Source organism: Oreochromis aureus, linkage group 22, assembly GCF_013358895.1.
Source record: "Oreochromis aureus strain Israel breed Guangdong linkage group 22, ZZ_aureus, whole genome shotgun sequence".
Classification (NCBI taxonomy): domain Eukaryota; kingdom Metazoa; phylum Chordata; class Actinopteri; order Cichliformes; family Cichlidae; genus Oreochromis; species Oreochromis aureus.
Window position 1 is genome coordinate 31,714,384 of NC_052962.1, and position 13,345 is coordinate 31,727,728.

The window sequence follows — 13,345 nt, forward strand, 5'->3', positions numbered from 1 at the left end:
GAACTAATTTTTGTATCACTGCTGTATGATCAATAAGAAGCTGCAGGTGAGAAATACCAGAAAAGTTTTGCAATTTATAAACAATCTCCACCAGGGAGCGCTAATGAGAAGAGTTTTAAACTAACAAATATTGTTGACTTTTGATAAGTGAAAACTCACCTGAAAACCTGATTACAGAATAAAAGATAAAATAACAATTGCTAAGATAATATTCCCCAAATAATAGTTACCTAACATTAGCTTTGGTTTTATTGATAATATTATCGATCAGATATTGGAAGTAAAAATTTCTGTAACAATTTTAAGCTTAAAAAAATCTATAAAAATAATATAAACAAAGAAGAAGCATCGATATGCTTCAATCAATTCATATAATTTGAAATATCAAAAATTGAAATGCAAAAGAGAACAACTCACTTCAGAAGTCATGCTTCGTAACAAAAGCAAAACAGATTAAAAATAATATGTATTTTGTTTAACAATGAAAACAAAATAAAAATATAGTTAAATTAAAACCTATAATGAGTTCAAACCATCAATCATGAAAACTGAATTAAACCAAACTGAAGGATAAACACCAGTTTTAAAACTTTCTGTGAATAATCAGGTTCAAACTAGAATTTGAAGTTTTGAAGAGAAGAGGATCAGAAAAATTACATTAAACACTGAATATCTATTCATAAATCTATTTTGTGTTTATTGAAGGGACAGCAGGATTATTACAGGATGTCTTTAATGTGCTGTAGTTTTTGTTATTGTGTTATTTAAAAATAAAATGATTTATAAATCTGTGTTCCTGAGATCTCACAACATTAACTGTTTCTTACAGTGACCCACTCGCTGAAGTATTTCTACACTGCGTCCTCTCAAGTCCCAAACTTCCCAGAGTTTGTGGTTGTTGGGATGGTTGATGATGTTCAGATTGATTATTATGACAGCAACACGGAGAAAGCTGAGCCCAAACAGGACTGGTTTGCCAGGAACACAGATCAGCAGTACTGGGAGAGTCAGACTGAGGGCTTAAAGGGCACCCAGCAGACGTTCAAAGCCAACATTGAGATTGCAAAGCAGTGCTTCAACCAAACTGGAGGTTTGTTCATGTTTCATTTTTTACTGATATTTGCTGTTAATGTTTTCAGTGTGTTTTGTTTACAGTAGTAATCAGGTTTGCACACATATTAAATGTTTCATTCAGATTACAGATTAAAATTATTAACATAATAATTCATAATGAATGTAGAACTACAGTACAATAATCAAATAATAAAGATAAATTCATGACATTTGAAGTTTTCTGTTTATATTTAGGATTTTTTGCCTCTGAAACCTTGATGGTTGTTTTTGCTACAATTTCTTAATAATCGATTATTCAGAAATTAATCTCCAGAAAATCAGCTGGATCTAAATAATCAGTCTGAGGTGTATTTGTTTTACAATTATTGTGAACTAATATTTGACTTTTATTAAAAACAATCCTGGACTGAAACTCTCCTTCAGTGGAAGCTTCTAGAAAAACCTCAACATAGTCTGGTGTGTAGTTTTCCCACAGTTATATGATTTTTTTTAGAACGATAGGAGGCTGCAGAGTTTCAGAGGATGGAAACTTAAACCCAGGATCAGGATCTGTGTCTGCTGCTCAGGATCCATCTTAATGTGTTTGTCTCTTCCTGTAGCTCACAGGAAGTCGCTCCGTGTCTCAGTTCAGACGACCCTCACAAATAATCACATGTTGTAATAAATTCTAGAAAAAGAAAATATGTCAGACACCATCAACAGCATCTTAGGATGAAATAATTTATCATCTAGCTGAGATGTTAAATGTGCTGTGATGTCACAGTTTTGACAGCAGTTTTTCCAGATTCCATTAAACACATAACAATAATAATAATAACAATAATAATAATAATAATAATAATAATAATGTTATATTTAATACAAAAAGTAGACTCAAACAGGGTTGACTTTGTAACAGGCTGAAAGTAGAGACAGCTCAATGACCCGTTCACTGTCCACGGCCTCTTTATGAATGAATTTAACTAAATGCATCAACCATTGTGAAAATAAAGCAGACATTCAGCCTGTTTTCATGAGGAAATGTTTTCAGGATTATCTTTCATTAGCAGAGGTTCCATAAATAAATCGGGGACAAACTTAAAGCTACTCTGTGGAAAATAAATAAATATTTAACTTTTAGTTTTACTTCAATAGTACAACAGTTTGGTGAGAAGTAGATAGACCAAAAATAAGAAACACAAACTAACAGACAGACGTTTAACAGTTTCTATTTGTCCTATTTAACAATAAGACAGTAAATATGAGTTTCAGTCTATGTTTAATATATTTGGTCCCAGATTTAAAATTTAATGTTTTTTTTGTTTTTTGTTTTTTTTTACTAATAAACAACAATCTGAAAATATAATCAAGGAAAGTAAAGTGTTAAAATGTCTCACTTTTCTCATAAACTGGCTGAAGGTTGATTATTAAGGTGGTGTCGTTAAATCAGGAGGCCGTAAAATTCAGCAAGAACCCTTCCAGAAAGCCTCCCTATGAGCGGTGAAAAAACCCACGGACTGTTTTGGTCATTAAACACAGCTTTGGTCACTCATCTACGCAACATTTACGAGCGGCGGAAAGTTACAGCGTTCTTGGCGGGTCACTGAGCTCAGGGCGGTATCAACAATACTGATACTTTGTACAAAAACTTAACGTGTTATTATATTTCAAATTATAGCTTCATAATGATCACAGGACATCAGACTACTTGTTCTTATTGTTTAGTTATGAAGAATTATCATATAGTTGTGAGTTAATTGACACTATTTGAACACGTATATCTTGTCATTTAACATGTATATACTTGTTGCCGCCTATAAGGAGGTGTTTTTGCGAGATTTTCATGGAGATTCACGGCGTCCTGATTTATTGATTAGCAATTTTAATATAATTTATTAACCAAACAGGCTGGAAAAGTGTGGAATTGAACCTAGATGGTGTGTAACTCCACATGTTCATATAAAGAAAATACCTGTGATGATGCACCGAGGTGTTTCTCGTGGCTTTGAAAGCAGCGATGTTATAAAAGCAGGAATGACTCCTTGTGTCGCTCTCACCTGTAGACTGTCAGCTCTCATCACAGCATCAGTGGCGCTCAGGTTCCTACTCAAAGACGCTCACAGATCTCTGTGCTACACATCCAATAATATCATTAACATGAATGTTTTAATATTTTTAGTGCAAAATCTGATCTGGTCACAGCGCTGAAAAACACCAAAAGTGTCCCGGCATGGAGTCAAATTCAAGGTCTGAATTATTGTTTCAGTCCTCTGGTCTTAGTAAATGTAATAAAAATGACAACATGGTTGTAAAATCTTAGGGGAACCTTTTTCACCTTTTTGTCAGGTCACAGCACAAGAAATTAACTGATTTATCAAAAATTATTTCTTGCATAGTCATCAATGATGACATGAAGCATTTGCTGGAGCCTGAAATACTGTAAGTAGAACTCCAGATTAGATTAACATCACATGATCATATTAAACAGAGACACCTCTAGAAAAACCTCAGGACAATCTGGTGTTTAGTTTCTCACAGGAAGGATTTTGGTGGACTGATGACGGCTGCAGAGTTTCAGAGGATGGAAAGTAAATCTAGAATCAGGATTTGTGTCGGCTGCTCAGGACTCCAGCTTAGTGTGTTTGTCTGATCCTGCAGCTCACAGGAAGTTGCTCCACCTACAACAGCAGAGATAAACTGTGCAGTGATATCTCTGCAGGCAGGACGTAGATGTGCTAACGGGAGAAAATAAATTCTGTTTTGTCCCAGTGTCTTTTTCTAAAATCTACATTGTTAATGATGATTGGTTTTAAAAATCTTCCACTGAGACAAAAGCAGGTATAAATGTAGATCCTCTATACAGTGGCTTGCAAAAAGTATTATTTATGAACTTTTCCACATTTTGTCACATTACAGCCACAAACATGAATCAATTTTATTGGAATTCCACGTGAAAGACCAATACAAAGTGGTGTACATGTGAGAAGTGAACGGAAATCATACATGATTCCAAACATTTTTACAAATAAATAACTGAAAAGTGGGGTGTGCGTAATTATTCAGCCCCTGAGTCAATACTTTGTAGAACCACCTTTTGCTGCAATTCCAGCTGCCAGTCTTTTAGGGTATGTCTCTACCAGCTTTGCACATCTACAGACTGAAATTCTTGCCCATTCTTCTTTGCAAAACAGCTCCACAACTGCCCTGTGACGGCCTCAGAGGTTGTCTAAGAGAATATTGGGAGCAACAACACCATGAAGTCCAAAGAACACACCAGACAGGTCAGGGATAAAGTTATTGAGAAATTTAAAGCAGGCTTAGGCTACAAAAGATTTCCCAAGCCTTGAACATCCCACGGAGCACTGTTCAAGCGATCATTCAGAAATGAAAGGAGTATGGCACAACTGTAAACCTACCAAGACAAGGCCGTCCACCTAAACTCACAGGCCGAACAAGGAGAGCGCTGATCAGAAATGCAGCCAAGAGGCCCATGGTGACTCTGGACGAGCTGCAGAGATCTACAGCTCAGGTGGGGAATCTGTCCATAGGACAACTATTAGTCGTGCACTGCACAAAGTTGGCCTTTATGGAAGAGTGGCAGAAGAAAGCCATTGTTAACAGAAACCATAAGAAGTCCCGTTTGCAGTTTGCCACAAGCCATGTGGGGACACAGCAAACATGTGGAAGAAGGTGCTCTGGTCAGATGAGACCAAAATGGAACTTTTGGCCAAAATGCAAAACGCTATGTGTGGCGGAAAACTAACACTGCACATCACTCTGAACACACCATCCCCACTGTCAAATATGGTGGTGGCAGCATCATGCTCTGGGGGTGCTTCTCTTCAGCAGGGACAGGGAAGCTGGTCAGAGTTGATGGGAAGATGGATGGAGCCAAATACAGGGCAATCTTGGAAGAAAACCTCTTGGAGTCTGCAAAGACTTGAGACTGGGGCGGAGGTTCACCTTCCAGCAGGACAACGACCCTAAACATAAAGCCAGGGCAACAATGGAACGGTTTAAAACAAAACATATCCATGTGTTGGAATGGCCCAGTCAAAGTCCAGATCTAAATCCAATCGAGAATCTGTGGCAAGATCTGAAAACTGCTGTTCTAAACGCTGTCCATCTAATCTGACTGAGCTGGAGCTGTTTTGCAAAGAAGAATGGGCAAGGATTTCAGTCTGTAGATGTGCAAAGCTGGTAGAGACATACCCTAAAAGACTGGCAGCTGTAATTGCAGCAAAAGGTGGTTCTACAAAGTATTGACTCAGGGGCTGAATAATTATGCACACCCACTTTTCAGTTATTTATTTGTAAAAATATTTGGAATCATGTATGATTTCCGTTCCACTTCTCACGTGTACACCACTTTGTATTGGTCTTTCACGTGGAGTTCCAATAAAATTGATTCATTTTTGTGGCTGTAATGTGACAAAATGTGGAAAAGTTCAAGGGGGCCGAATACTTTTGCAAGCCACTGTATGTTGATCACGTCTCTGTGTCAGTGTAAGACTTTAGTGCAGCCTGTCTCTGGTTCACTGCAGTCTTTGTCTCTGTTTTTCTGTCAGGTGTTCACATTTACCAGCGGATGTACGGCTGTGAATGGGATGAAGAAACAGGTGAAGTGAAAGGATATCGCCAAGACGGTTATGATGGAAAGGACTTCATAAGCTTTGACCTGGAGACAGAGACGTGGGTCGCTCCAAATGAACAGGCTGCCCGCATCAGACAGAAGTTGGATCATGACTGGGCTCAGGAAAAGAAGTACCTCAAGCAGGAGTGTCCTGAGTGGCTGAAGAAGTATGTGAACTATGGGAGGAGCTCTCTGATGAAAACAGGTAAAATCTATGACCAGAATTAGATTGTTAACCAAAAGTTATATGTCTCAGTTTATTACTTAATATGATATTAAATTAACCTTTTCATGCATGAATTATGAAAACCTCAATCAGGGCTTTTTTTTTCTTGAGTATTTTTATTCATCTTAAGGCATGAAAAAAAGATTTTTGAACTTCATTTTTTAAACGTACTTTTCATTTTCAAAGAGTATTTTTACATGTCCACTTAGTTGTACAACAAACATTTTGACTTATGAATTTGACAAATGAATAATTTATAGACACTGTGTAAAAACTATAACATAAAAATATATTTTAAAAATATTTTATAACAGTATAACAATATATGTAACAACTATAACCCTGCAAGGCATGGAGTGACACATCAGTGTCCAATGTAGTGGTTTATGTGCAAGTTTACCATCAACACTGACACAAATACAAGAAAACATAGTTTAAATAATAATAATAATGATAATCTTTTAAAGTTGCTCCTGGTCGTCATAGCAGATCATCTTCCACAGTTTTAGCTCTGATATACTCATTTCTAATCCTTCTCACTCCTTATGATAATTTTAATATCATCAGTTCTTAAGTCTTTGTTGTTACATTATCTCTTACCGTACATTACTAAAAATTTGCACTAGTTGCCTATTTGCACTACTCTGCCTGGTTTACACTTAATGTCATTTACCCTTACTTGAATATTGTATATTGTATATTGTATAGCTTTGTTATACGGAAAACTGTATTGTATCTATTTAAATTTTAACTTTTTTTTAATTATTTTACTTGCATTCTTTTTTTAACCACTCTCTTATATCTAAGTGTTCATTTGCTATTCATTGAGGGTTTGAGAGTAACGAAATTTCTATTCTCCGTATGTCCTGTACATGTGGTAGAATTGACAAATAAAGTTGACTTTGACTTTGACTTTGACTTCTGTCTCCTGTATTTTTCTCAGTGCCACCATCCTCAGATATTAAATCACAGCAGGTCTCGTCATCCACTCCGTCTCGTCTGCACTGTGCACCTCTCCAGCTCAAATAAAAGTCATAGTAATAATACAGAAAGAATGAACTGTTTGTCTTTACTCCACAGATCTCCCCTCAGTGTCTCTCCTCCAGAAGTCTTCCTCCTCCTCAGTCACCTGCCACGCTACAGGTTTCTATCCTAACAGAGCCGAGATGGTCTGGAAAAAAGATGGAGTGGAGCTTCATGAGGGTGTGGACAAAGGAGAGATTCTCACCAACAATGACGGGACCTTCCAGATGAGTGTTGACCTGGATGTCTCATCAGTGAAACCTGAAGACTGGCACAGATACAGATGTGTGTTTCAGCTCTCTGGTGTGAACGAGGACATCGTCACCAAACTGGACAAATCAGAGATCAAAACCAACAAGGGTAAAAGTGATGAAGGTAGGAAACATGCATTTAGTTTACTGTAAAATTGGTGCAGTTCATGTGGTTTCATTTGAGTTTGATGAAAAGTTTAATTCCTCCCCCGTTGTATACAGATTTATTAAATATTTAATACTGATACTGATACTGATTTGTTAAATTCTTAATAAATATTAACATTTAAAGTTTTGAGCGCTCTGATTTAAATTATTGTCCACTTTGCTGTCTTTTCACTGTTTATTTAAATTTGTGTGTATCTTTGATCTTCTTTCTGTCAGCTTCTGTCAGAATAATTTTAAGACCTAAATCAGTTTAGACCAAGTTGTGTTTTTCCACCACATTTTTTCCTTGCTGAACATTGATGAATATAAAACATGTTCATGTGTGGCCACTGATTATCTGACTAATGGACAGTTTTAGAAGATTAAATAGTAAATGGGGGAAAATGTATATTCTGAAACATTGCTACACTCAGATTTATTGGCAATGTATTGAAATTAAATTTAATGGCAGAACTTTTATTGTTGGAATGAAAACAAAAATTAGTGAGACAAACATGTAGTGACCATAAACGAAGCTGTTGTACATGATTGTTATCTGATTGGAAACTTTTTGTTCTCACCTTTTGTTTGTTCTGTGATCCACAGGAAGTTCCTTCTCCCTGATCATCCCTGTTGTTGTTGCTGTGGTTGTTCTTGCTGTCATCGCTGTGATCGCATTCATTATTTACAAAAAGAGGACAGGTGAGAAACAAACTTCCTGGATTTTTCTTGTATAATGCAACAACAATGATGACATAGTGCAAACAATAATAATGATAGTAAGAGTAATACGACTTAATTGAAGTCATTATTAACAGTTTTCAAAAGAAAACAAACAATGCACACAGGATTAAACAGGTAACAACCAAAAGCAGTGTAAGCTGAGTCTTCAGGTTAATATTAAAGTATTTTAACACTTTCTCTGCCAGCAGGATGATCAGACTCTTTTAAATCCTCAATATATTACAACGATATTCATTAATCATGCTTGTTGTGTTTCATAACTTGCCCTTCATTTCTCTGCATTATCCCACTTGTAGATTTTTGTCCGGTTACTTCACTTTTTCTTCTTGTCTGTTATTTACTTTTTTTCTGCATCATTTTCTTTCTGTCTTTGTGGTTTTTGTTTTTGTTTTTGTTTGTTTTTTACACCTGAGCTACAGTTTGGTTGTCAAGGAACAAAATAACCACCAACTCAGTTATTGAAACCCAAACATTGTTTCTCTTTTCTTAACCATCAACTCTGCCAAACACACACATCCTAAGGTACACCTTTACCTGCATTAGAAATGTGTACGTTCTCTACCTTCAGTGGCTTTACTTATAAATTTTACATGAGCACATTTTGTGGGAAAAGTCAGAATATATCTATAAACATTAGTGAGTAAGCCCAGTGTCTATGTTTTTAATTTTACAAATTAAATTAATGCTTTTGTCCAGATTACAAAATGAAAATATGAAATTATGTTTCATGCCTTGTATAATACATGAAAAAAATTGTGTTAACATTTATAACAAATTATTAAAATGATGCATTTTTTCCTTTTTATTTCAGACAAACGTCCCCCATCTCGTAAGTTAAACTTTGTCCCTTTTCTCTAATCTCTCGTCCACACTAAATTAAAAAGGGTTTCTGTACTTTAATCTAAACAGTCTTTCAGGGCTGTTTGCTGTTGTGTTCGATTGTTGTAAAAGTGACAGATGAGAGCAGGATGTGGACTAACATTGTGTTTCTGACCTACAGCTGTAGAGAACCGTGAAGTCCAGGAGGTAATGCTTCCTCAAGCCTAAACCACAAACAGCTCTGCACACAGTGAGTTACTTCATATTTGTGTCTCATGTTTTAGCTTTCTTTTTAAAACTAATGTAAAATAGTGGCTGTAGTAAAATCTCCTGTTTAAATATATCCAAAAAAAGTGCTTTAGTATAACTTTAAATCATATTAAGAGAAAGATGCTTTCAAAATAACGTTTCATGAAATGATTTAACAAAATTAAAACAAATGTGTTAATTCCATTCAGAAACACATGAAGTAAATACTCGATTGAATCAGAATTTTAGATCTTTATGAAACTGTAAATAGGTTATTTGTGGATTTGATTAATCCTAACATTTATTTTGTTTCTTTTTTATCTCTACAGACAACCTGGGAGAAGACGTGTCAGCTCGTTCTTCTACATAAACTGGAATTCATTGAATTCGTTGATTGTTCACATCATAAAATCTGTTAAAAAGATCTAAAATCTAAAATATAGTTGCAGGTGGTTTGTGAGTCACACAAACCACCTGCAACTCAACACCTCAAAGACCAAGGAACTGGTTGTGGACTTCGGGAGGTCCAGAGCAGGTCCACTGCCGGTTCAGATAGAGGGCGAGGAGGTGGAGGTGGTCAACAAGTACAAGTACCTCGGGCTGTGGGTGGACAACAAGCTGGACTGGTCATGCAACACAGAGCACCTGTATAAAAAAAGCCCAAAGCCGACTGTACTTCCTGAGGAGGCTGAGGTCTTTTAACATCTGCAGGAAGGTCCTGAGGATGTTTTACCAGTCGGTGGTTGCTGGAGTACTATTCTATGCTGTGGTGTGCTGTAGGAGCAGCACAGCAAAGAAGGACTCATCCAGGATGGAAAAACTGATCAGGAAGGCTGGCTCTATAGGTCGACATGAAGCTGGACACTCTGGTGACAGCGGCAGAGAAAATGACACTGAAGAAACTGCTGGACATTATGGACAATGCTGGGCATCCTCTGCACACAGCCATACACAACCAGAGGAGTCTGTTCAGTGACAGGTTGCTTCTCCCAAAGTCTTTCCAGTCTGTGTTGTCATTGTGTGCTACTGACACATGTGGTTTTGGCATCCTGTTTAGCTCTTGTACCTTTCCTGGCTGTATTACAGAGCACACTGCATTACCGCTTTGGGTAACATAGAGGTGTTGCAGTGTGAGTTTCTGTGGTCCTAGTCTGTGCACTTGTTGGTCATATATGGGGTCATGACCTGGGCTTTGTTTGAACCTTAAGGTGTTGTGGTACTCTGCAAAGTCTAGCTTTCTTGAATGGGTTGGCAAGTAGCGATTTGCTATACACTGCAAGGGTTCTAATGGAGGCAGGTCTAGTGTCCAATAATAATAAGGTTCTCCCTGTCCCTTACACACATTAAGCTGACGGGCCTCAAGACTTTGCTCTTCATGTAACATTAGTTTAGCGTACATGCCTTCTAGCCCTGGCACTACACCGATCCTTAGTTTCTCTAAAGCATCTCTCCCCAGAAGGTTGACTGGGCAGGATGGGTCATATATACATTGATTTTTACAACTTCTGCCGCTTTCACTGTGTACTAGTAACAGTTCTTCTGTTAGTGATTTAACACTGGTGTGGCCTGACGCAGATTTAACTATCAGGGTGTCACTTGAGTATTTTAAATTTTTGGGCTTTTGATTTAGCACGGTTTTACATGCTCCAGTGTCACATAACATGGTCATGAGTTGGCCATTCACATGGATTGGTACTGTAGGTTTGTGTTCAGAACCTAGGAGCAACTGTTCTATGTTGAAAATTTCTGTTTCTTCTTTTGTTTCCTGTTCTAGTCACTTACTCTGACCCTCTCGTGAGTCATCCTCCTTTTTGTACCTACAGTCCCTTGCAAAATGACCTTCTTTTCCGCAAACATAACAGCGATTGTCTCTCTCACCCCTTCGTCCCCTGTCTCCCTTATAACCCTTATAACCACCACATTTCTTTCCCTTTCCTTTCTGCTGTCCTTGTCTCTGTCCTCTGTATCCACCAGCAAATGCTATGAATCCTGTCTCGGGATCCACAGTGAAAACACCTCCTTTCTCTTTCTTTTTTACCACTCGGGTTGCATGTTCTGCATACTGCAGAGCGTCTGCTAGGTTACCAGTGTTCATTGTTACCCAGTGTTTTTCAACATGTGCTCTAACTGGGGGAATGTGTTCTTTAGTTGCTGTTGGTACGGTCTCTCTGGGGCTTCTTCATAATCTAAGCCTGAATGCTGTCTAAAAACCGGGCGTAGCCGGTCCAGAAAATCAGAAGCTGTTTGGCTTCTTTTTTGCTTTACCTCCCCTATTTTTCCATAGTCAGCCCTCGGGGCCAACCGTACTCTAATTCTCTCATATAAATTTGTTAGGTCATTGATTAGGTCGGTGCTTCCTGGTGCATGTGCTACACCCCCGGCGTTTGAGCCGGTATAATCACCTCTAACTGTTCCCATCCTTAAACCTAATAAATCTTGCATTACTTGAAGCATTTCATGACCGTTTAAATACCATTGCCTCCTGATCAGTTCTACAGCATCCCTCCATGGTGTAAAACCTTCATTCAGTGGAGGAACGTCTTTCAGGACATTTTGTCTGTCCGTTTGTGACCACGGACGAAAAACATGTATGTGTGGGCAGTCATCTTGCTCTTCCTGTCCTTCTGGCCCTATTATTAGGCCAAATCTAGGGTTAGCCACTGCTACCAATGGGTAGATACCAGTGGCTGGCGGATCGACTGTGTCTCCTATTTCTTTTTGTGGGCTATCTTTGAGTGAAAGTTTGTTTAGCATTGTCTGTGCTTTCACATAAGGATGTTGATGTGTATGTGACCTAGTTCTTCCTGATATGGGTGAGTGTTTAATGGGTGGTGCTGCGGCTGTGGCTGCAGCCGTGGGAGATGCTGCAGCTGTGGCTGCCGCTGTGGCTGCAGATGTGGGAGGTGGTGGCGCATATGGTGGTGGATTAATACACATATTGCGAGCACCGCACGGTGTCTCGTCTTCTGGTTTTACTAAACTGGCGGTTAAGTTCTGTTTTTCTGACTTTTTATCCTTTTTCTCTTGTCTTTTCTTTTTGTTTTCCTCTCGCCTAGCTGCTTCTACCTTCCAGGCCTTGAAATATTGTAATTCTTCATGAACGTTTCCCTTTCTTTTTTAGGTTTTTTGTTTCTGTTATTTCTTTCAAAAGAGCTTCCCTCAGTTGTGTTAATGCTGATGGGCTACATTTACCTTCCCAAGTGGGACATTTGTTTTCTTAGGATTTCTCCATCTACATGCACTAATTTGTCCGGCGCCTGGACATTTTTTTTCTCTAACCACTGCTCGTCAGCAGTGAGTTTTGAAGCTTCATTACCCATTTTAATCCTTTTAATTTTAATACTTTACAACTACACAACTGCGGCACCTTCTCTGGCACGAGAATCGAGAGAGGTAGTTGACACGACCTTCTACTTTCAAGCTATTCTTGAAAGCGGTGTCACTGCTACGTGATGAAACACGACCTGTCTCTTTTCACCAGTACTTGGGTGGCCAACAGCAAACAAAATAGTGGAATAGTTCAGCCTCCTTATTGTGCTGTAAAATCAACTTATTCCACCAACAAAAATAAAACAACGACAACACCTTTTCAACGCGTACTACGTCTTACGGATGAGGTTTACCTAAAAATGCTTCCAGCCCTTTTCCAGGCGAGCCTTTACTTTTAGGAATGCTACCAACCCCTCTGGGCGAGCCTAAACGTTTTACGCGAGGTGTCTGAGTGTTAATATTCACCTGGTTGCTGCCGGTCTCTCAGGTCTACCTCATCGACCCCCACCGCCGTGGACCACTTATAAAAACGCTGGCCAGAACCCGAATTCACGTCTCTGGACTTTATCCTGTACCTGGACAGGAGCTGTCGACAGACTTCAGCGCGGGCTTCTCACGACGGCAGGACTCGATGAGGCTTTCCTGTGGGGTCACACAAAAGCGCTGTGTCCCATCCGGCTCGAAGGACCAAGAAATGTCAGGAGTTTTCCTGTATTGCAACCCAGGTCGGAATAAAACGCTCAGACAGGTTAACGTGTACATGGGGAGACTCAGAGAGATTCTCCTCGTGCAATAAAATGAAAGAGTCTTTATTCAGAGAGCACATACAGGAAGAGAGAAAATAGAACTGCAGGCTTCCTGTGTAACTTCCCCATTTAGGAGTCTGCACAAAGTGTGACTTACTGAAAGAGCAAACATAAACATAAAGAG

General features: G+C 38.5%; 2 protein-coding genes across 3 annotated transcripts in view; both read left to right on the top strand.

The window, feature by feature from the left end:
- Positions 1–13,345, top strand: part of LOC116309268 (class I histocompatibility antigen, F10 alpha chain-like) — a 263,890-nt gene that overhangs the window by 53,329 nt on the left and 197,216 nt on the right. The window lies entirely within an intron of this gene.
- LOC116330502 (major histocompatibility complex class I-related gene protein-like) overlaps positions 1–13,345 on the top strand; it is a 135,483-nt gene that overhangs the window by 847 nt on the left and 121,291 nt on the right. The window contains exons 2-8 of one of the 2 annotated variants that reach the window (XM_039605490.1): positions 830–1,090; positions 5,622–5,891; positions 6,993–7,310; positions 7,940–8,035; positions 8,889–8,906; positions 9,078–9,146; positions 9,475–9,569. In XM_039605490.1, the coding sequence (XP_039461424.1) occupies positions 830–1,090; positions 5,622–5,891; positions 6,993–7,310; positions 7,940–8,035; positions 8,889–8,906; positions 9,078–9,124 (1,010 nt within the window). In that variant the 3' untranslated portion in view covers positions 9,125–9,146; positions 9,475–9,569. Of the gene's footprint in view, positions 1–829; positions 1,091–5,621; positions 5,892–6,992; positions 7,311–7,939; positions 8,036–8,888; positions 8,907–9,077; positions 9,147–9,474; positions 9,570–13,345 lie in introns of those variants that run through there. The other variant, XM_039605491.1, reaches the window with a different exon arrangement.